The sequence below is a fragment of the Bos mutus genome, chromosome 20 (genome assembly GCF_027580195.1).
Source record: "Bos mutus isolate GX-2022 chromosome 20, NWIPB_WYAK_1.1, whole genome shotgun sequence".
NCBI lineage: Eukaryota > Metazoa > Chordata > Mammalia > Artiodactyla > Bovidae > Bos > Bos mutus.
The window spans coordinates 40,812,207-40,835,009 of NC_091636.1; the positions used below are offsets into that span (position 1 = coordinate 40,812,207).

At 41.4% G+C, this 22,803-nt stretch overlaps 1 protein-coding gene across 2 annotated transcripts in view; it reads right to left on the reverse strand.

Annotated features, from left to right (window-relative positions):
- NPR3 (natriuretic peptide receptor 3) overlaps positions 1-22,803 on the reverse strand; it is an 80,687-nt gene that overhangs the window by 45,394 nt on the left and 12,490 nt on the right. For both annotated transcript variants that reach the window (XM_070357673.1, XM_070357672.1), the window contains exon 3: positions 9,255-9,421. In XM_070357673.1, the coding sequence (XP_070213774.1) occupies positions 9,255-9,421 (167 nt within the window). The remainder of the gene's footprint in view (positions 1-9,254; positions 9,422-22,803) is intronic.

Here is a 22,803-nt window from a genome sequence, read left to right on the forward strand (position 1 = left end):
TAATTATAAAGAGTTAATGCACCCTAAGTCATCTACGTAAAGAGGTCATGGAAAGTTGGATGAATTTGGAAGGAGCCTCCTACTAAAGAACTAAGTGAACCCACTCCACTGTGTTTGATTTCATTTCTCTTGAAACATGGATATTTTCACACATGTGCCACATTTGGTCTACTAAAAGATAAATTGTCCAGACTTGTGTGAATGCCGTCAGTGTGTCAGAGTGCTGACACTGAAGTGAATGATGTTTTACGTCCATGCTAGCACCAGAATTGCAGCCTCTGTAGCTCCCAGAGCTCATGGATATTTATATCCTTGCTCAAGTATTTTTAGGTGACGAAGATCCCACCCAAGATGGGACCATTACATGGTCCAGGATCAAGTTCACAGCCATGCTCCCTGGGGTGCTCAATAAACAGCCTCTGATGACTTAGGACATGATTGTTTACACTTCAGAAGAAAACATGCAAAATAAATCCCAGCAGATGGAGAGAAGACCAAGTCCTGATCAGACTTTGTCTAGTATGTGAAAGAGTAAAGAGACACTGATACCTTAAAAGTGTGTATGTGGGCAAGCGGGGTGCAGGGAAAGGAAGGGGGCGCTCCTGCCTGTGCTGCCTGCCAGGCTCACTTGTAGGGTCTGAGACACTTAATCTCTGGGTCATGGGTTTGCCCTCGTATTGGGCACATTGTTGTTAAAAAGGTCAGACTGATGTAGTGGAAAAAGAAAGTCACTGCACTGGGAGTCAGGGGACGCCACTAATCTTGGCTTGGCCACCACACAGCGCATTCTAAAACCAAATACCAGTGCTCTAGAATTGAAACCATTCGGTGGCAGAAGCCAAACAGCTCCATTAAGACACCCTTGAGTGAGAGCCACTGCACATGTGGGCAACCCAATAAAAACCACCAGAGAAGGCTAGACAGACAGTTGGCGAGCACTTGTCTGAGCCGCTGGAAGCTCTACTGATACTACAGGGCCTCTCCCATGGGACTTTACTGCTAACTTTAGATTTCTGATGCCCCCTCAGATGGCCTTCAGAATCCCCACTATAAAAACTAACCCCCCAGTACCATCTCCCACAGTAGGAGTGGATTTGAACTCCTGGCGCTATGCACCTGCTAAGGTCTAAGCACAGGACTCTGTCACCACCCAACAGTGCCGTACTGACTGCAATACAGTGGTTACATTTGGGAAAGCCACCTCCTCCTGGGCTTCCCTGGTGGCTCAGATGGTAAAGAATCTGCCTGCAATGTGGGAGACCTGGGTTCGATCCCTGGGTTGGGAAGATCCCCTGGAGGAGGGCATGGCAATCCACTTCAGAATGCCTGGAGAATCCCCATGGACAGAGGAGCCTGGCAGGCTATGGTCTACAGGGTCACAATCTATTCCGTATGTAGGCTCAGGTGGACACGACTGAGCGACAAAGCACACACACACACCTCACCTCCCAGGGCTTCAGTCTTGACCACTGTATAGGAGGGGGGCTGGGTCTGATGTCTTCCTGTTCAATAATAACTTATTGGCTGCTTCCTAAGTGTCAAGCATATAGTAAGGGGGAGGCAAGAGTAGACAGCTCTCATGGAACTTCCAGTGTGGTAGAGGAAGTCAGAAGTAATTTAAAAATCTCACACACAGGCATGTGGTTACGACCAGAGAGGTAGGCTATGATGTCAAGGAGCAGAGTGCATGAGTTAGTCTGGAGTATCAGGGAAAATGTCCTGAGAAAGTGTTACTTGAGTTAACATCTGAAGGATGAACAGGGGAGCTAAAGAGGACACTATATGCAGGAACCTCAGACACATGGGTTACACTGCTCTGGAATATAAAAAGCAAAAGGAAGGGAAATAATGGCTACCATCCACTGAATATTTACTTAGTGCCTGGCATTGTGTTCAATATATTTAAATATTTATATACAATGCTGAAATTCTTTTAACCTGTCAGTTCAAAATTATTATCTCCACTCTATAGTCAGAAACCTAAGGCACAGTTTCAGAAACATGCTCAAGATAAAAACAGTGAGAGGCAGATCAAGGTCTATGAAAAGGAAACTGGCACATTTAAACACTATACTGTCCCCCGGATATAATGGGCCCTATTAAAACATGATGCATCGACTAGATTAGGTTTTCACCAGATTCACTAGTAAAAGAACAAATATACTTTAAAAATACTACTGGGACTTCCCTGGCAGTCCAGGGGTTAAGAATCCACACTCCCAATGCAGAGGGCCCTGTTCAATCCCTGGTCAGGAAACTAGATCTCACTTGCCACAACTAAGAACCCACATGCCACAACCAGAGATCCCACATTCCACAACAAGGACCCAGTACGGCCAAAAAATAAATAAATAAATACTATTGTATCACCCACAGGGATGGTGGAGACAGTGTCATAAGATACAAGTGCTAACAACTAGACATGACAGTATACACAACACCCAAAGCCCCAACAACAGCCCAACCCTGGGCAATCTTATTTTCCATCATATCACACATATACCTACCCAACCACCCACCAGAGGTGAGCGAGACAGGAGCAGACTTTTGACCCAGAAAGGCTAGTTTACAGGCTGTCAATGGCCTGGAAAGCTCCACCCTGACAAACGTGTATAGGTTCAACTGCGATTATATTCTCCAAGATAAGAACCGGGAAATAGAAGAGTCCAAGACTTGATGTAGAGAGAGAGCAGAAATATTATTCCAAGTTGCTTGGAGATTATTAAAATTTAAAAACTCTAGTAATGAAGGAGGTCCAATGATACAAATTCCGATTATAAGATAAATCCATTCTGGAGATGTGATATACAACAAGATGACCATAGTCAACAATACTGTATTATACATTAGAAAGTTGCTAAAAGAATAGTTTTTATAGTTTCCATCACAAGAAAAAATTTTGTAACTATCCCAGATGATGAGTGTTAACTAAACTTACTATGGTGATCATTTCTCAATATACATAAATATCAAATCCTTATGTTGTCCTTAGACTTATACTGTTATATGTCAATTATATCTCAGTACAACTGGGGTTCAGGGGGAAAACCCTGGTAACACAACTCACCACATTATAAGAGAATAAAGAAAAAATCTGATTACTTCAACAGATGTAGAAAAGGTATTTGATAAAATTTAATCACCTCAACCTACACAGGTGATTAAATTGCATAGAATTTATACCAACACATGCATATATACACACGTAAGTACAAATAAAATTGAGAAAATTTGAGTCAAATCAGTGCCTTGTTATCAGTGTCAATACCCTGGTTGTGATGATGCATGAAATTTTCCAAAATGCTACCAATTGGGAAAACTATGGCACCCCACTCCAGTACTCTTGCCTGGAAAATCACATGGACGGAGGAGCCTGGTAGGCTGCAGTCCATGGGGTCGCGAAGAGTCGGACACGACTGAGCAACTTCACTTTCACATTTCACTTTCATGCATTGGAGAAGGAAATGGCAACCCACTCCAATGTTCTTGCCTGGAGAATGCCAGGGATGGGGGAGCCTGGTGGGCTGCCGTCTGTAGGGTCGCACAGAGTCGGACACGACTGAAGCAACTTAGCAGCAGCAGCAGCAGCAGGCAATATATATAAGGAATATCTCTGTATTGCATCTTAAAACTACATGTAAATTTGCTCTTATCTCAATTAAAAAGTCACTTTAAAAAAAGAGAAAGCAAGAGTTGGAGATGGATGGAGGGAGAGAGAGAGAGAAGGAAAGAGAGAAAAAGAGGGGAGAAACAATCACATTGATAATAAAATTTGGTAAGTTTAAAATATATAATAATAATTTTATTTAAAATTTTTTATTTATTTTTAAAATAAAATTATTTATTTTAAAATTATAATAATAATTGTATTTTATTGCCACTCCATCCTTCCAATATTTAAATATAGCCTTATAAAATTTTTAAAGCTTCAAACTTTTGCATTTTGAGATCACAAGCCTTCCAAAGACGCCAACCACGTGCTAATATGACAACCACAATGCTAATATGCATGACATGGAGTCAAGGATATCCAACAGTTTATAATGCCTACAATGAAAATGTGTGTCTTGCCATAGAGAACAGAGATGTGTTTGCCAAGGGAGGGGTAGGGGAGTGGGACTGGGAGTTTGGGATAAGTAGATACGAACTATTATATATAGGCTGGATAAACAACAAGATCCTACTGTATAGCACAGGAAATTATAGTCAATATCTGTGGAACCTTAATCAAAAAGAATATGAAAATGAATGTATATATACATATATAATATATATATAACAGAATCACTATATATATAAAACATATATAACAGAATCACTTTGCTGTACATCAGAAATTAATAATATAACATTGCAAATAGTTATACTTGAAATAAAAAAATCTGTGTCCAGATCCTTCCCTTAATGTACATTACATGAATCTTAATGTTTTCTGTGCTATTTTTATTTCAATTATCCTAATAAAGGGCATCATTTTGCCAAAACAGAACTCACCAACAAATAAAAATAAAAGAGAACTTCCACTCTTTCCCCAAATCACACTTGAATGGTGATATGAGCAGATACGAAATGTGTTATATGCTCATTTTATTTTTTTCTTTTACTATTTATACACTATTTTGTACTTTGCTGTTATCATTTAATATATCATGCTGGTTTTTCCACCTGAGTACACAGAGATTTGTCCTTATTTTTCACAATTCCATCCTATCCCATTGCATGCATATGTTATAATTTATATAAATAGTCTCTTATTGATGGGCAATTAATTAGATTATTTCCAGTTTTCAGCCATAACAAATAATGCTGCAGTGAATACTCTGTACAATTGTAATGCCAGTGCTTATACTTCAGCACCTGCTTTATTGTTCCAAGTGCTTTACATAGCTAAACGATAAATCCCTAGATACAAATTTGCTAAGTATGTGCCTTTGAACTTTGAAAGATCTTGCCAAAATGTTATCCCTGGTACATTCTTCATTTTAAAGTTAAGAAGAAGGCAAGGACACCCACTACCATTACTTATATTCAATATTGCCTTGGGATCCTAGCCAGTATCCTTAAAGGTTTTTATTTAATTAATTTTACTTAATTTTAATTCAGAATACTTACGTAACTAAGTATGCTCTTAAGCATACTTAAAGGAAGAAGAATCAGAAAGAAACAAAACTGTTACCATTCACAGTTCAGGTGATTGCTTAGGAAATGCACAGTAAAAATTCAGAAGTAATCAAGAGAGTCCACCAAAGTTTCTGGGTTTGAGATCAATAGCCAGGACTGTAAAACTCATGACAAATGTCATGAACAGAAGTTCCAAGTAAGCAGATGAGACAACCCATTAGTACAAACAAGAGAAACAGACCCAGGAAAGAGCTGAGCCTTAAGATGAAGACCACCATGTCTTGCTAGTCTGCTCCGGCATCTCCTGCTGCAGGAGATCAAGCTCTAACCAATGTCAGGCCCCATAGCTCCCTCCTTCATGGTACCCACCACAACCACCTGTCTAAACTAACCCAACAAACATCTGCAATGACACTCAAGACAGCACAGCTAAAACACACATAATTAGAAAGACAAAGTCATTAGGAGGAGCTCCGATTTCTACTTTACATGATCATTTTTATCTATTTATAAGATCCAAGGTGGTCCAGTGGTTAAGACTTAGAGCTTCCAATGCATCAGGCATAGGTTGGATCCCTGGTCAGGGAAATAGGATCCCACATGTTGCATGGTGTGGCAAAACTAAATAAACACCAATGCTAAGTATCAAAAAATAAATAAAATGAAATCTGTTTTAATGATCCCACCATCAAAGAAAAGTAGTATTATAATCTACAACTACAAATAATCTCTAAAGCAGCAGTCTTTGATTGGAATGTATTCTGGATCTCTGTAGTAGGTACACCTTTCAGGAAGATCTTGCCCAGACTACCATTAAAATAGAGACCTGGGTTCAATCCCTGAGTTAGGAAGATCCGCTGAAGAAGAGAACGGCTACCCATTCCAGTATTCTGGCCTGGCAGAATTCCACGGACTGTATAGTCCATGGGGTCATAAAGAGTCGGACATGACTGAGCAACTTTCACTTCACCATTAAAATAAGATTTAATATGTTGAACACAAGATAACTAATGATCAAGAAGATATACCTGGTGGAGCAGTGGAATGCCAACTGTCACCTGCTGAATATCATCAGTGTTGGCCAACCTATACTGAAATATTTGAACTTCAACAACTTCAGGAAGAAGACAAAATTTGTCATTAGACAAGATGACACCATTTTTGAGTTTTTAATATGAAGCAGAAAATTAATATGAATTTAGTAAAGCAAAATAGCCTATAATGGCATATGTAAAAGACTCAGATGCTTTCAATATTGGCACAGACCACCTCTGGCAGAACTACTAAAGGAGTCATGATGGCCTTTGTGCCCTTCCATGCTCCTGGGGCAAAGGATTCCGACGATGACAAACGATCATGCTGCCGCTGCTGCTAAGTCGCTTCAGTCATGTCTGACTCTGTGCGACCCCATAGACAGCAGCCCACCAGGCTCCCCCGTCCCTGGGATTCTCCAGGCAAGAACACTGGAGTGGGTTGCCATTTCCTTCTCCAATGCATGAAAGTGAAACATGAAAGTGAAGTCGCTCAGTCGTGTCCCACTCTTATCGACCCCATGGACTACAGCCTATAAGTTTCTATAAAAAAACATGGGCTCTATTACAGAGTACTAAGTCGCTTCAAGGAGATCCAACCAGTCCATTCTAAAGGAGATCAGCCCTGGGATTTCTTTGGAAGGAATGATGCTAAAGCTGAAACTCCAGTACTTTGGCCACCTCATGCCAAGAGTTGACTCATTGGAAAAGACTCTGATGCTGGGAGGGATTAGAGGCAGGAGGAGAAGGGGACGACAGAGGATGAGATAGCTGGATGGCATCACTGACTCGATGGACATGAGTCTGAGTGAACTCCGGGAGTTGGTGATGGACAGGGAGGCCTGGCGTGCTGCGATTCATGGGGTTGCAAAGAGTCGGACACGACTGAGCGACTGAACTGAACTGAACTGAACTGAAGTCGCTTCAGTCATGTCTGACTCTTTCCGACCCTATAGACTATAGCCCACCAGGTTCCTCTGTCCATGAGGATTCTCCAAGCAAGAATACTGAAGTGGGTTGCTATGCCCTTCTCCAGGAGATCTTCCCAAACCAGGGATGGAACCCAGGTCTCCCTCATTGCATGCAGATTCTTTACCATCTGAGCCACAAGGGAAGCCCGGGAGGTGAGGTGGCTTTCCCAAATGTAACTACCGTATTGCAGTCAGTACAGCAAAGGATTTTCCCAACCCAGGGATGGAACCCAAGTCTCCTGCATCTCCTGCATTGCAGGCAGATTCTTTACCCACTGAGCCACCTGGGAAGCCCCCTCTCTATTACAGAAACCCTACTTCTTTCATAATTCAGACCATGATGTCCAATATGGCAGCCACTGGTCAAGCACTTTAGCTGAATTAAGATATTCTGTGCATTGGAGAAGGCAATGGCAACCCACTCCAGTGTTCTTGCCTGGAGAATTCCAGGGATGGTGGAGCCTGGTGGGCTGCGGTCTACGGGGTCGCTCAGAGTCGGACAAGACTGAAGCGACTTAGCAGCAGCAGCAGCAGTAAGGGTAAAATGGGCTTTCCAGGTGGTGCTAGTGGTAAAGAACCTGCCTGCCAGTGCACAAGATAAAGATGCAAGTTCAATCCCTGAGTCTGGAAAATCCCCTGGAGGATGCCATGGCAACCCACTCAAGTACTCTTGCCTGAAGAATCCCATGGACAGAAGAGCCTGGTGGGCTACAGTCCAAAGCGTTGTAAAGAGTCAGACATGACTGAAATAATTTAGCATGCAAGGGCAAAATACATATTGGACTTCATATAAGAAAAAATATATACAATCTCAATCATAATTTACACTGATTAAATGTTGAAATATTTTTATATCTAAGTGAAATAAAATGTATTATTAAAATTAATTTCACCTGATTTTAACTTTTTCACATGTGACTACCAAAAAATTTTTAATTACACTTGTGGTTCACATTACATATCTAGAAGACAGTGCTGATCTAGAAAATCAAAAGATATTTTAAGTGATGTGTTATATACATGTATATATATGGCATTTAAGACATTAATATCTGTTTATAAGACCCTTTATATGTCACTGGATAGCAAATTCCTACAAAGACAAGTATGATCTTATAACAATAGTACAAAAGAGGCACCATTCATTGGGTTCCAACTTTTTGACCAGATAGTACTAAAGACTCATTGGAAAAGACTCTGATGCTGGGAGGGATTGGGGGCAGGAGGAGAAGGGGACGACAGACGATGAGATGGCTGGATGGCATCACTGACTCGATGGAAGTAAGTCTCAGTGAACTCCGGGAGTTGGTGATGGACAGGGAGGCCTGGCGTGCTGTGATTCATGGGGTCGCAAAGAGTCGGACACAACTGAGCGACTGATCTGATCTGATCTGACTAAAGATTTCAGCTAGATTATCTATGATCCTCCCACCCTCGTCTAAATGAGGAAGACTGAGGAATTTGCCCTGGATCACACAGTGAGAAGTCCTGCTGCTTAATCCTGAGCCTGGCCTCTGAGCTCCTGACTCCAGTCGGAGTTAGAAGACGCATCTTGGAAGATGCTGAGTAGCAACCACACTCATGAAGTGGGATGCTCTGGAGTACTTCAGTAGGAAACAGCCCGCAGCGGAAAGAGGCAACAACAGGGCCACAAGCGAGCGAAGCAGATGGGCCACGAAGCTAAGACAGAGGGCCTAAAGAAGGAGCCTTCTAAAATCCAAAATACCTTCCTCCACCAAGCTTTGGAAAAGTTAGGCATGCCAAACTTTGGCAATCCTTCATCTGTCTTCTCTCCCAACATGCTGCTAGCAGAAGAGGTGAGGGAAGTCTCCAGACCTCTGCTTAGCATGACCACAATCACCCACAGAAAGCAACTTCTCTTCCTGCAGCAGCTGGAAAAGTTTAAGTGAAGGGTGGGGTGATGGGGGCGAAATGGGGAGGAGAGAGGAAGGTTGGCCAGGAAACACACACACACACACACACACACACACACACACATAGAGCAACAGTGACATTCAGACCTGAACCTAGGAATCTGAATGATTCAGAACGGGATGCTTTATCACATCTGATTTAATTTGACGACTGTTTTGAGGATACTGAAGGTCTAGGCTCCTAATCAAACACTTACGTAATCTTCCTCACTGAGCCCTTGCTTCTCAACAGAACTTTTCACCTCCATGGAAAACTTCTCAAACTCAGGTTTCACTGTCCTCAGTAGAGTGATTGTTTGGAGGGATGAGTACGCTTGCTTAGCTTCAAAGTCGTGTTTGTCTCCTCTCTTCCACGAGCCATCTCCTACGGGAGAAGTAAAAATATTTATAATTCCAAGCCAGTCACCACAAAGGGGCCATTCTCCCTTTTCTACCACGATATGCTTCTGTGTTTCTTTTGGCGGCTGGGGCAGGAGGTATTGTCACAGTTTTGCACTTGGGTGTAAAGTGACAAAGTCAATATCACCAAGGGAGAAGAAGGCCTCTGGACACGTGTTCCTTTGAAATGTGAGACAGAGAAAAGCACTGTTAGATTCATTGCCTTATAATAACCATGTAACTGGAATTTTAGGCCCTCAAGAATTACAGCACTGCAGGAGTAAGAAGTAAGTTTATCCCTTTCCATTCACACTTATTTTTTAAGGAGATCAAACCAGTCAATCCTAAATGAAATCAACCCTGAATATTCATTGGAAGGATTGATGCTGAAGCTGAAGCTCCAATACTTTGGCCACCTGCTGCAAAGAGCTGACTCATTGGAAAAGACCCTGATGCTGGGAAAGATTGAGGGCAGAAGGAAAAGGGGATGAGAGGGGAAAAGATGGTTAGATAGCATTATGGACTCAATGGACATTAATCTGAGGAAACTCCACAAAACAGTGAAGGACAGAGAAGCCTGGAGTGCCGCAATCCATGGGGTCACAAAGCGTTGGACACGACTTAGTGACTGAACAACAAATTCACTTATTATTAAATACATAATAATCATACCTAATTATTGAATACCTAATTATTCAATACCTAAAATCAACTATGAAGGTCAACCAAGTTGTTAACATGCTACAATAAACCCGATGCTATGTAGATGTGGAAGGCAAGGATGGCTACGTATGAAAATGAATTTATAAAGTATTATAAAATTGGTACTAAAAGAAAAAGAGATTTGAGATTATTGAACTATTTCTCAAATCTCTTCAGGATGAAAAGTAGCTTAGGTGAACTTGAAAATGTATCTCTTTAGTGCTGGCAACATCATAAAGATTATTTATTAGACAAGTTCATCAGTGCATCAGCAGTAACAAAATAAAAATTGCTAGCATTTATTGAGCATATATATATTATAATAATAATAAAAGCCTCATTATTGAACACTTTAAGGTATAAACTCATTTAACCCTCTCAAGATTGTGTGACTGTGGGTACAATTTCAGTTCAGTTCAGTTGCTCAATCATGCCCAACTCTTTGCAACCCCATGGGCTGCAGCACACCAGGCTTCCCTGTCCATCACCAACTCCTGGAGCTTGCTCAAACTCATGTGCATCAAGTCGGTGATGCCATCCAACCATCTCATCCTCTGTCATCCCCTCTCCTCCTGCCTTCAATCTTTCCCAGCATCAGGGTCTTTTACAACGAATAAGTTTTTCACATCAGGTGGCCAAAGTCTTGGAGTTTCAGCTTTAGCATCATTCCTTCCAATGAATATTCAGGATTGATTTCCTTTAGGATGGACTGGTTTAATTGCCTTGCAATCCAAGGGATTCTCAACAGTCTTCTCCAACACCACAGCTCAAAAGCATCAATTTTTCAGTGCTCAACTTTCTTTATGACCCAACTGTCACATCCATACATGACTACTGGAAAAAAACATAGCTTTGACTAGATGGACCTTTGTTGGCAAAGTAGTGTTTCTGTTTTTTAATAGCTGTCTAGGTTGGTCATATTAATTTTACAGATTTTGGGATACAATTTTACAGAAAATTGGGTATAGTTATCTTCTCTATTTTACAGATAGGGGCTTCTCTGGTGACTCAGACAGTAAAGAATCTGCCTGCAATGCAGGAGACCTGGGTTCAATCCGTAGGTTGTGAAGAATCCCTAGAGGAGGGCATGGAAGCCCACCCCAGCATTCTTGGAAACCAAGGCATTCAGAAACCTGCTGTTTCATGGCTCTCCCTTTCACAAAAGCAAAGGCGAATTACATGGATAAGAATCATTCTTCTTCTCTTTATCAGCACAGGGTAGCAAGTGGCACATGGAAACCACACAGAGCATAGAGGAAGAGGTAACCAGCTCCAATGAAGGAAGTTTCATGCCAGAAAGAGGCATCCACCTGGCCTGAAATGTGTGAATAGGATTTTAATAAGATGAGAAGAGGATGGAAAGGCATGCTTGGCAGGACCTACAATGGCACAGGCAAAGGTGCAAATGTGTATAACATTCAGTGGGCAGCTGGGAACCTCAGTCTGGAGCAGGAGAAAAGACAGGGACAAAGAATTTGTTTGTGGAGACCTCTCTTTAGTCATAATCCTAATAATAGCAACCATTTATTAATTGCTTACTATGTGCCAGGGAGCTGTTAAAAGATAAATAAGATAGAGCCAAGGACAGAATTCATTAAGGGCTAGATCCGTTCGCAATAAGCACAAGATTAAATTTCAGGCCACCAAACAAAACTCGATGAAGTTGTCCTCCTTCTTCTCCCGGACAAAACCTCCTGAACACTGATGAGGCTACAGCTACGCCAGTGCTCAGAGAGCGGGTGAGCTGTGTGTCACTGTCATTGGCCAGGCCAGGGTCAACCCTGCTGTGTGCTCAAGACACAGACAACATGGCCTTTTGTCAAGGGGCCAAATTTCATTTGCTAGAAAGACCCCAAATTCTAAGAACATCCAGAAGATCTTCAGCCCATGACGGAATCCATTTCTTCTAGTGCAATCCATGTTTATTGATTCATTTTGAATTGACTCAAGGTATGAAGAGTCAGCAGGAATGATGCTTCTTGGGCAAAGAGAGTCAGTGTTTCTCAGCTTTGGGTATGAGTCCTCTCCAAGGGCACAAGAAAGGAAATAACCCTATAACGTATTCTGTTGCATAATTAGAAAATACACATAGAACCGGAAATAGCAACTATCTCAGTTACTATGATAATATGGAGAAAAGCATTTTTTTATTTTGAAAGAAGCGAAATTTGGTACAATACAGCTGTCTACCACAATCTTGTTTTCTAGAAAAAAAAGAATGGAAATAAAAATGACTAATAAATGTAAGCCAAATTAAACAGGTATATAGTCACAAGCAAAACTGATACTATGACTTCCTGCTTTGAGCGAGTCTCTTGTTGCATTACGTCAGTAACCTTTCCCATACGGAGCCATTGAAAGCTAGGAAAGCGGAGGTCAGCTTGGCGTGATGCCCCATCAGTGGGGACAAATTTAATTCAACAGACAACTGGGTGCCTCTGGAGATTTACGAGCGGAACAGAAGAATGACATGATTAGACTCATGCCTAGGGAAATAGCAGTGGATTAGACTGGGGAGACACTGAGGGTTCAGAGCCACAGTAATCCAGGCAAGAGGTTACAAGAGGTTACATGTGCGAAGTCACAGCTCCCCACCCAAAAAAAAAAATTGTACATGGGTCTCCAGGTGGTTCAAATCACAGGCAAGTTTTCTTTTCCTTTCGTGTTTTTCTGAATTTAGCAAATTTTCAGCAGCATGTGCTTTTAGAATCATTAAAAGAGGGCGAGCCCTTGAGAATGAATGCAGAGGGCTGTGCAAGAGGAATGTGAAGACTCCACAAGAGTGAGGGAGTGAACGACAGCCGAGAAGGATGCGCGTCACCGGTGATGCCAGAGAGGAAAGGCCAACGGCTGTCAGAGGAAACAGCAGAGCCAGAGGGAGGGGAAAGGGTTAGTGGATGTGGAAATGATAGTGATTTCAGTTAGGGTCACGGTCAATTCAAGGTGACTGACTGCAGAACACCCACGTGGCAGCACCAGGCTGCGGATGGAAAGAGTGGTCTGAAGCCAGCAAGAAGAATGAGGGCTAGAGAAAGTGCTGGAGGTCACGTCCACAGGTCTTACACTCAGAACTCAAGAGGAGAGGGCGGAAGGTGAACATAAACCCTTTGGGGGTGCTGTTTTAATGGGCACAGGAGTGAGAGGAGCTAACAGAAAGCCAGAAGAATGCTGTGCCACCAAGGCTAAAAAACAACAGGGATTCCAGAAAGAAATGGACAGAAGCAATAGGGCAAGAACTAGAGCTGACCTCATATACCAGCCACAGGCCACATGTGTGACTATTTACACTTCAATTAACCAAGATTAAATTAAATTAAAATTTCAGTTCCTCAGTCACACTGGCCACATTTTCAACGTACAATGGTCATATGTGGCCATAATTCCTGTACTGGGCGACACAGAATAGCATCCACCAGCATCACAGAAGGTTCCACTGGCCAGCACTGCTTTAGAGCCACGTAAGCGTGGTCTGCGGTAAGGCGGATGGCTTTGGCGGTGAGGGTGTCAGTGGTGACCCAGCACTCTCAGAGGAGTGATGGGTCTATTGTCTTACTCCTACAGTCATCCTGAACAAGGGATTAAGAAGAGAAGAAAGAAGGCAGCTAATGAGAGGGTAGGCAGAGAAGGTGACTCTGGTAGATTTCTCAGGAATAAAGAAAAGTACATTTGCTTTATTTGGTTTGGTTTTAAACATTGTGGAGGTCCAAGCTTGCATTTGGGCTTCCCAACTGGCGCTAGTGGTAAAGAATCCGCCTGCCAATGAAGGAGGCATGAGACGCAGGTTTGATCCCTGGGTCAAGAAGATCCCCTCAAGGAGGGCATGGCAACCGACTCCAGTACTCTTGTCTGGAGAAGTCTATGGACAGAGGAGCCTGGTGGGTCACAGTCCATGGGGTTGCAAGGAGTCAGACATGACTGAAGCAACTTAGCATGCATGCATGCAAGCTTGCATTTTGTGTGAGAAGGGTACAGAGTATTTGTGAAAGAGGAAATATCTTGCTCAGCACCAAGCCCTAGACTTGGCAATCCTGTGGCCAGGTAGCTGGCTCAGGCTGGTGGTACCCACACTGGGATAATCATGTCATCCTGTAGTTCTCCAAACTTACCAAAGACTCGGCACATAGTAAGCCTTTGGTAAATGTGGGCTGAGTGACAAGCTGAGACATCACAGACCACATTCAAGAAATGACACCTGGAGTACAACCAGGATGGCTGCAGAACACTGTGGCTCCTGACCTCTGGCAGCCATTTAAGTGAGAGAAAAGCATCAGCCTCCTTGCCTAAGCCACTCTCTCCAAATGTTACATGCTTGCCTTGACCTTCGCTGGTCCAGTTCCTCCCACCAGTGATAACAGCACCACTTACTGAGCGAAGCCATTGTGAACAGCTTTGCCTAGAGCATTTTATTCTTTAATCCTCATTTAAAAAAAAAAATATATATATATATATACACTCTATAAGAAATATTGAAGTATGATCCCCATGTTACAGATGAGGAAACTGAGGCTTAAACATGCCTGAAGTCACTTGGTTAATACACAGAAAAGAAAGTGAAGTCATTCAGTCATGTCTGACTCTTTGTGACCCCATGGACAGTAGCCTGCCAGGCTCCTCTGTCCATGGAATTTTCCAGGCAAGAGTACTGGAGTGGATTGCCATTTCCTCCTCCCGGGGATCTTCCCAAACCAGGGATCAAACCGTGCACTGCAGGCAGACTCCTTACCATCTGAGCCACCAGGGAAGTCAGGATTCAAACACAAGCCCAGCCTCCAAACACCGGTGCCATGCCTGCTCCTCCTCACTTCATCGAAGTTTAGGATGTTCCAAGACTTAAAGGTGAAAATGGGGGGCTTCCCTGGTGGCTCAGTGTAAAGAATCGGCCTGCCAATGCAGGAGACACAGGGTGGATGCTTTGTCTGGGAAGATCCCACGTGCCACAGATCAGCCGAGCCTGAGTGCCACAACCCTTGAGCACTAGAGCCTGGGAGCCACAGCCACTGAGCCCACATACCCTAGAGCCTGTGCTCCGCAAAAGGAGAAACCACGGCAATGAGAAGCCCAAGCACTGCAACTCGGCACTTGCCTCTGCTTGCCACAATTAGAGAAAAGCCCACACAGCAATGAGACCAGCACAGCCAAAAATAAATTAAATTATTTTAAAAAATAAATAAAACTGCAAACTCAGTGGGAGAGCAAAAGTGCTTTAAAAAAAAAGAACAGAGGAAGAAAGATTAGAAAAGGAAGTGTTTAAACGCGGTTTAACAACTGTCACAGTTGAAAGATTCGTGGAGCCCTGTACCAAGGTCACAGACATAAAGTCTTGTGCCAAGGCCCTGTACCAAGGTCATCTCCCAAACAGACCAAGCCCCATAGGAACTGTTGCCCTGAGAATCCTGATCGAAACCAGCCAGCTCCCTGACCCCATACTAGGTAAACATACCCACCCTATAGCATCCTAACCAATCACCTAATGCCACCCTTCCAACAGGAATTTTCTTTGCCTTGAGGCTACAAAAATTGGCTAATAACCCACAAAAGGTGTCAGTTTTTCCCGCTGTTCCAATACTCAGCTCTCCCTCAAGACCACACAGACCACAAGACTGTGTGAGAATTCTCTTTTCTCATTACTCCAAACTGACTATACCATGCATGCACTCACAATCAGTTGCTCCATCGTGGCTGACTCTTTTTGTGATCCCATGGACTAGCCCATCAGGCTCCTCTGTCCATGGAATTTTCCAGGCAAGAATACTGGAGTGGGTTGCCATTTCCTATTCCAGGGGATCTTCCCAACCCAGAGATTGAACCCACATCTCTTGCATCTCCTGCATTGGCAGGTGGATTCTTTACCGCTGCGCCACCTGGGAACATATCACTTTAACAACAAAATATAAATCCAATTCCTCCCCAGTTTCCCTGTCATTATCCTACTGTTAGTGAGTCAAGTAATTTAAGTGCATTACCAGCCCTGGGATACTTCCATCCTCACCTTAACTAGTGCACTCTGAGTTCTCAGGAAGTCAGGAGAAGTGCTACAATACAACAGAGCCCCAGACAGGATCACCCAAATGACTTTCCATCTAAACTTACATCCAGACAAGATAATGCCAGGGAATGGAAATGCCAACAAGTGCCATCCAAAACTCTACAGAACAATATATATCAATTTCACTCTAGATTTTTTTTAAATCTATGCTTTCAATCTATTCTCCATCATTTGAATTCCTTATAATAAATTCAGAACTCCTGTAACAATATAATTGGGGGCAGACCTGAGAAATTTTTTGAGTGCCCACCAAGACAATCAGATAATCAGTAAATATGGGCACACTATCAATATGTTTCTTAAAAAAAAAATCTCAAAGATTATTTAAAATAGAGCCTTTTTCTAACAGTGGTGTAGAGTTTCACGTGAAGACGCACAGGGAGAGGAGGGTGTTGGATAACTTTTCGTGAACATGTGTGTTGGTGGTAGTTTAGTCGCTTAGTCGTGTCCCACTCTTCGCAACCCTATGGACTGTAGCCCACCAGGCTCTTCCGTCCCTGGGATTCTCCAGGCAAGAATACTGGAGTGGGTTGCCATTTCCTTCTGCAGGGGATCTTCCCGACCCAGGGATCAAACCTGTGTCCCCTGATTGGCAGGCAGATTATTTACCATTGTGCCACGTGGGAAACGCTGATTCTTAGGATGTAAAATCTCAGAGAAGGCCCTTTGTGAGCAGCAGACTCCAGAGCCTTGGGTAGGTCACTGTGCCTTCTGTAAGATCCTGTTTGCTGCTTCTGCTCTGAGGAGGGAAGGCGCTTCAGGGACTGTGAGAAACACGGACAGTTGCCTCCCTGCATCTATTCTCCCATGTCCCTCAGTAATAGATTCCTGGATTGATCTGGGGTACCAATGAGACCAGCTAAAAGCACACATTTCCTGCCTCCCCCTTTCAACGAGGGGTAGCAAATGATATGTAACCAAAAAATAATGAGTGGGGCCTCCAGAGAACCCTTCAAACAGAATTGAGTCAACTGAAAGGATCTCTTTTGCCTCTCATGTTCCCCTTCTGCCTTCCCTAGAATTAAGATCTAATCCCTGGAATTCTAGCCACGAATTCATCATCTTGAGGATGGATGCCATTCACTAGGACTGAGGTAGCCAAAAACGCGAAAAGGCTTAGATCCCTGATGACTTTATGGAACCATCATTCTGCCCTGGTTTGCCCATCTCTGGACTTCTTACAAGTGAGAGCATAAATCTCTACATTTGTTTAAATTACTATAATTAGGAGTCTTGGTTATTTGCATACAGATATACTTCCTAATGCACCCAGGTCCTTATGAGGTATTAGACAAAAGCTGATTAATTTGCTAAAAGAACAATGTATGGCCTAAATCAAGCTATAAAACTACACTACAGGAAAATGTACAGACATATTTTTTTCAAAATTATCATTTTTAAAGTACTATATGTAACTGTTGATGTAAATTGAAATTAATAGTAAATATAACTAACATTTACTAAACACTCATCATGTTCCAAGAAGTTTTCTATGCATTTCACACATACCACACCATTTACTACTCTGCCTGATGCCATGAGATAAGCACTATTATTATTATTAGAAGAAACTAAAGCTTGAGGATGAGGGCAGGGTGATATCAATTTGCCAAGAGCTGGTTTGTGGCACAGCCTCTCAGGCACATTGACAGCTGAGCTCAAAGCCTAAGCAACCAGGCTTTAAAAGGCAAAAGAAAGGGATATAAGCAAAAACACCAAGGATAGCCTTTGAATGCTGGGGACACAGGTTCGAACCCTGTTTGGTGAACTAAAATCCCACATGCCACAGAGCAACTAAGCCCTCGATAGGTGACTTAACAACTATAGAGAAGCTTCCACGTGCCTTAATATATAGAGAATGCCTGAGCACTGCAACAAGGACTCAGCATAGCCAATTTTTTTAATAAAAAATAACAATAATAAAGACTATTTTTTAAAAAAGAAACACCAAGGATACTTTGTAGACTGTATCAGAGCACACTGTATAACTCCATGCAGTTAAATTTTCAAGAAGAAAAACTGAACTAGTGAAAAAATAAGCTTTAAAAAGTTGTCCCTCATGTTGATATATGGCAGAAACTGATACAATATTGTAAAGCAATTATTCTCCAATTAAAAATAAATTTAAATTTTTAAAAAGTTTTCCCAAAGAAAATGATATAGACGAGATGAGATGGGCCATGTATCAATACCTGAAGCTAATTGATGGATTCATGGGGATTTATTACACTGCTCCTTCCATTTTTGTGTACATTTAAAATTTTCCATATTAAAAAAGCTTTTAAAAGTTAAAAAAAGTTGTCCCAAAATCACCAACAGTAAGTTATATATATATATATCTTCTCATTCACTGATATTACGCAATGAGAAGGACAAACACTACTTTTGTAGTATTCTGGCCAAAGATGTATAAACTCAACTTATCATGTGAGACAGTCTACAAAATAACAGACTTATTCAAAGTGTTAGGTCATAAACAACAAAGAAAGATTGAAGAACTATCACAGATTAGAGAAGATTAAGAAGACACAACTCAGTGGACTGAATCCTGGAACAGAAAAGGAACATTAGGAGAAAAAGTGGTAAATTTCAAATAAAGCCTGTAGTTTAGTTCTTAGTATTGTACCAATGTTAGTTTTATTTTGATAAGTGCACTATAGTTATATAAATTGTTTAAACTAGAAAAATCTGAGTAAAAGGTATACATGAACTCTGTGTTATTTTTGCAAGTTCTCTGTACACCTGAAATTATTTCAAAAGTTTTTTTAATTTTCAAAAAATTACCTGTAAAAAGATGTTAGGTCCAGAGACAAAGTTGAATTGTTTCCATCTTTCAAGGAATAGTCTTAATGGTACACAAACTGTTCTAGAGCAGAAAAACAATGGAAAGTGTCCCAATTGATTTTATAAAGCTAATATTAACTTGATATTAAAATAGGGCTTCCTTGATAGCTCAGTTTGTAAAGAATCCACCTGCAATGCAGGAAACACCGGTTCGATTCTTGGGTTGGGAAGATCCGTTGGAGAAGGGATAGGCTACCCACTCCAGTATTTTTGGGCTTCCCTTGTGGCTCAGCTAGTAAAGAATCTGCCTGCAATGAGGGAAATCTGGGTTCAATCCCTGGGTTGGGAAGATCCCCTGGATCTTCCGCCTGCAATATCGCCCTATTAAAATAGGGGAGTACCACCTAAGTTTCCAGTGGTCATGTATGCACATGAGAGTTGGACTATAAAGAATGCTGAGTGCTGAAGAATTGATGCTTTTGAACTGTGGTGTTGAAGAAGACTCTTGAGAGTCCCTTGGACTGCAAGGAGATCCAACCAGTCCATCCTAAAGGAGATCAGTCCTGGGTGTTCATTGGAAGGACTGATGTTGAAGCTGAAACTCCAATACTTTGGCCACCTGAAGCAAAAAGCTGACTCATTGGAAAAGACCCTCATGCTGGGAAAGATTGAAGGTAGGAAGAGAAGGGGGCAACAGAGGATGAGATGGTTGGATGGTACCACTGACTCAATGGACATGGGTTTGGGTGGACTCCGGCAGATGGTGATGGATAGGAAGGCCTTGTGTGCTGCAGTTCATGGGGTCGCAAAGAGTCAGACACAACTGAGCAACTGAACTGAACTGAACTGAGCTAAGGGCAAGAAAACTGTCTAATCTCACTCGTGAATATAGATTCAAAAATCCTAAATAAAATACTAAAAACTTATATCGGCAATACATCTAAAAAAAATCATGCAGACTATGTTTAATTTCAAGAATATTATAATGGCTCAATACTAGTAAATTTATTTAAAAGTATAGGTAAAATGTATTTGATAACATTCATCACTCACTTTCAATTTTTTTAAACCACACTTAATAAACCAAGGAGTATTTTAACATCTACTTCTAACAAGATACTAAAAATTAAGTACCACCATTGTTAAACAAAATTATTCTGGAGGCTATTGTCAATGGAGTAAAAAATGAAAAATAATATTCAACTACCAAAATGGACAGCTAGCTATTGCTATTATTTGAAAATGATTTTAAAAACTATTAGAATAGAAAGTTTAATATGTAGAATTCCTGTTTCTATGTAACAACTACAAAATGTAATAGGAAGAGGTCAGGATCATAACAACAATCAGAAAACATAAAATATCTAAGAATGAACTCAGCAAGAATGATGCGAAATTCAAATAAAGAAAACTGCAAAACTTTGTTATATACATAAAAAGAAATTTTAATAAATAAAATAATTTAAAAGTTAGATGATGCAGAATTGACAGAGATGCAGGAAAACAGACATTTTCATATGTTGTTGCAGAAGTGTAAATTGGCAAACCTTTTAAAGGGACAAGTTGGCAATATCCATCAAAAGGTAAATGCATATAACATTTGACCCAGAAATTCTGCTTCTAGAAGCACGTCTTACAGATTGCACACACATATATATATGAATGTCTGTATGTGTATGGGCTTCCCTGGTAGCTCAGCTGGTAAAGAATCCACATGCAATGCAGGAGACCCCAGTTCAATTCCTGGGTCAGGAAGATCCACTGGAAAAGGGATAGACTACCCACTCCAGTATTCTTGGGCTTCCCTGGTGACTCAGACAGTAAAGAATCTGCTTGCGATGCAGGAGACCTGGGTTCGATCTCTTGGTTCGGAAGATCCCCTGGAGGAGGGCATGGCAAACCACTCCAGTTCTCTCGCCTGGAGAATTCCCATGGACAGAGAAGCCTGGCGAGCTATAGTCCATGGGCTTGCAAAGAGTTGAACATGACTGAGCGACTAAGCACAGCACAGCACATGTGTACGCACAAATGCATCCCCACAGCGAGGCAACTCAATATAACATTGCTCTTATAATAAAAATCTGGAAACAACAAAAACACCAAAAACTAAAAGACTGATTAAGATGACATATTAGCATTATAAAATACTATGTAACTATACTTAGATAATGTGATCATTTTATTGAAAAATATTTTCCATAAATTCATATTTTTAATGAAATAGACAAGCTGTACACCTAAATATTATCAGTGTACTTTTATCTGGATAGTAGAGTTGCAGCAACTTATTTTCTTCCCTGTGCTTTTCTACATTTCTCAAAATTTCTGTAATACTCATGTATTGTAATGAGCAGGAAAAAGTAATGCAAGCTTTATCCAGAGATGAAAGAAATTCCAGTACCTAATTTTTTGTGTACTTGCATTCTCATGCACTGTCTCCAAATTCTATGTTTGCAGTAGCCAACTTGCTAAACTCAATAAACTGTTTTCTTTTTTCACAAATCTCTACCAGTATCTCAATGAATTCAAAATTGTATTCAATAGTGTAGTTACATTCTGATCTTGGGCCAAGAAGCAAAACTGCCACTCTGCTTATGTAAAGAGACGGGAAAGGACAATGATGAGAGCAAGGAGAGAAAAACTGGGTGTTTATCCTGCAAGCCGCAAGTCTTCAGTTTTATCCATTACAGGGGAAAAAATTACTTTTGCTTCAACAACTTTTCTTTATCCCCATGAGAAGTGTGATTTATTACGTTCATTCACAATGATCTATTGCTTCAGATCAGATCAGATCAGATCAGTTCAGATCAGTCGCTCAGTCGTGTGCGCAGATCAGATCAGATCAGATCAGATCAGTCGCTCAGTCGTGTCCACAGATCAGATCAGATCAGTCGCTCAGTCGTGTCCGCAAAGAGTCGGACACGACTGAGCGACTGATCTGATCTGAAGCAATAGATCATTGTGAATGAACGTAATAAATCACACTTCTCATGGGGATAAAGAAAAGTTATTGAAGCAAAAGTAATTTTTTCCCCTGTAATGGATAAAACTGAAGACTTGAGGCTTGCAGGATAAACACCCAGTTTTGATCTATTGCTTAAGTAATTTAAATGCAGAGTTTCAAAGAATAGCAAGGAGACATAAGAAAGCCTTCCTCAGTGATCAATGCAAAGAAATAGAGGAAAATAACAGAATGGGAAAGACTACAGATCTCTTCAAGAAAATTAGAGATACCAAGGAAACATTTCATGCAAAGATAGGAACAATAAAGGACAGAAATGGTAGAGACCTAACAGAAGCAAAAGATATTAAGAAAAGGTGGCAAGAATACACAGAAGAACTGTACAAAAAAGATCTTCACGACCCAGATAATCATGATGGTGTGATCACTCACCTAGAGCCAGACATCCTGAAATTCGAAGTCAAGTGGGCCTTAGGAAGCATCGCTACAAACAAGGCTAGTGGAGCTGATGGAATTCCAGTTGAGCTCTTTTAAATCCTAAAAGATGATGCTGTGAAAGTGCTACACTCAATATGCCAGCAAATTTGGAAAACTCAGCAGTGGCCACAGGACTGGAAAAGGTCAGTTTTCATTCCAATCCCAAAGAAAGGCAATGCCAAAGAATGCTCAAACTACCGCACAATTGCACTCATCTCACATGCTAGCAAAGTAATGCTCAAAATTCTCCAAGCCAGGCTTCAACAGTACGTGAACCGTGAACTTCCAGATGTTCAAGTTGGATTTAGAAATGGCAGAGGAATCAGAGATCAAATTGCCAACATCCACTGGATCATAGGAAAAGCAAAAGAGTTTCAGAAAAACATCTACCTCTGCT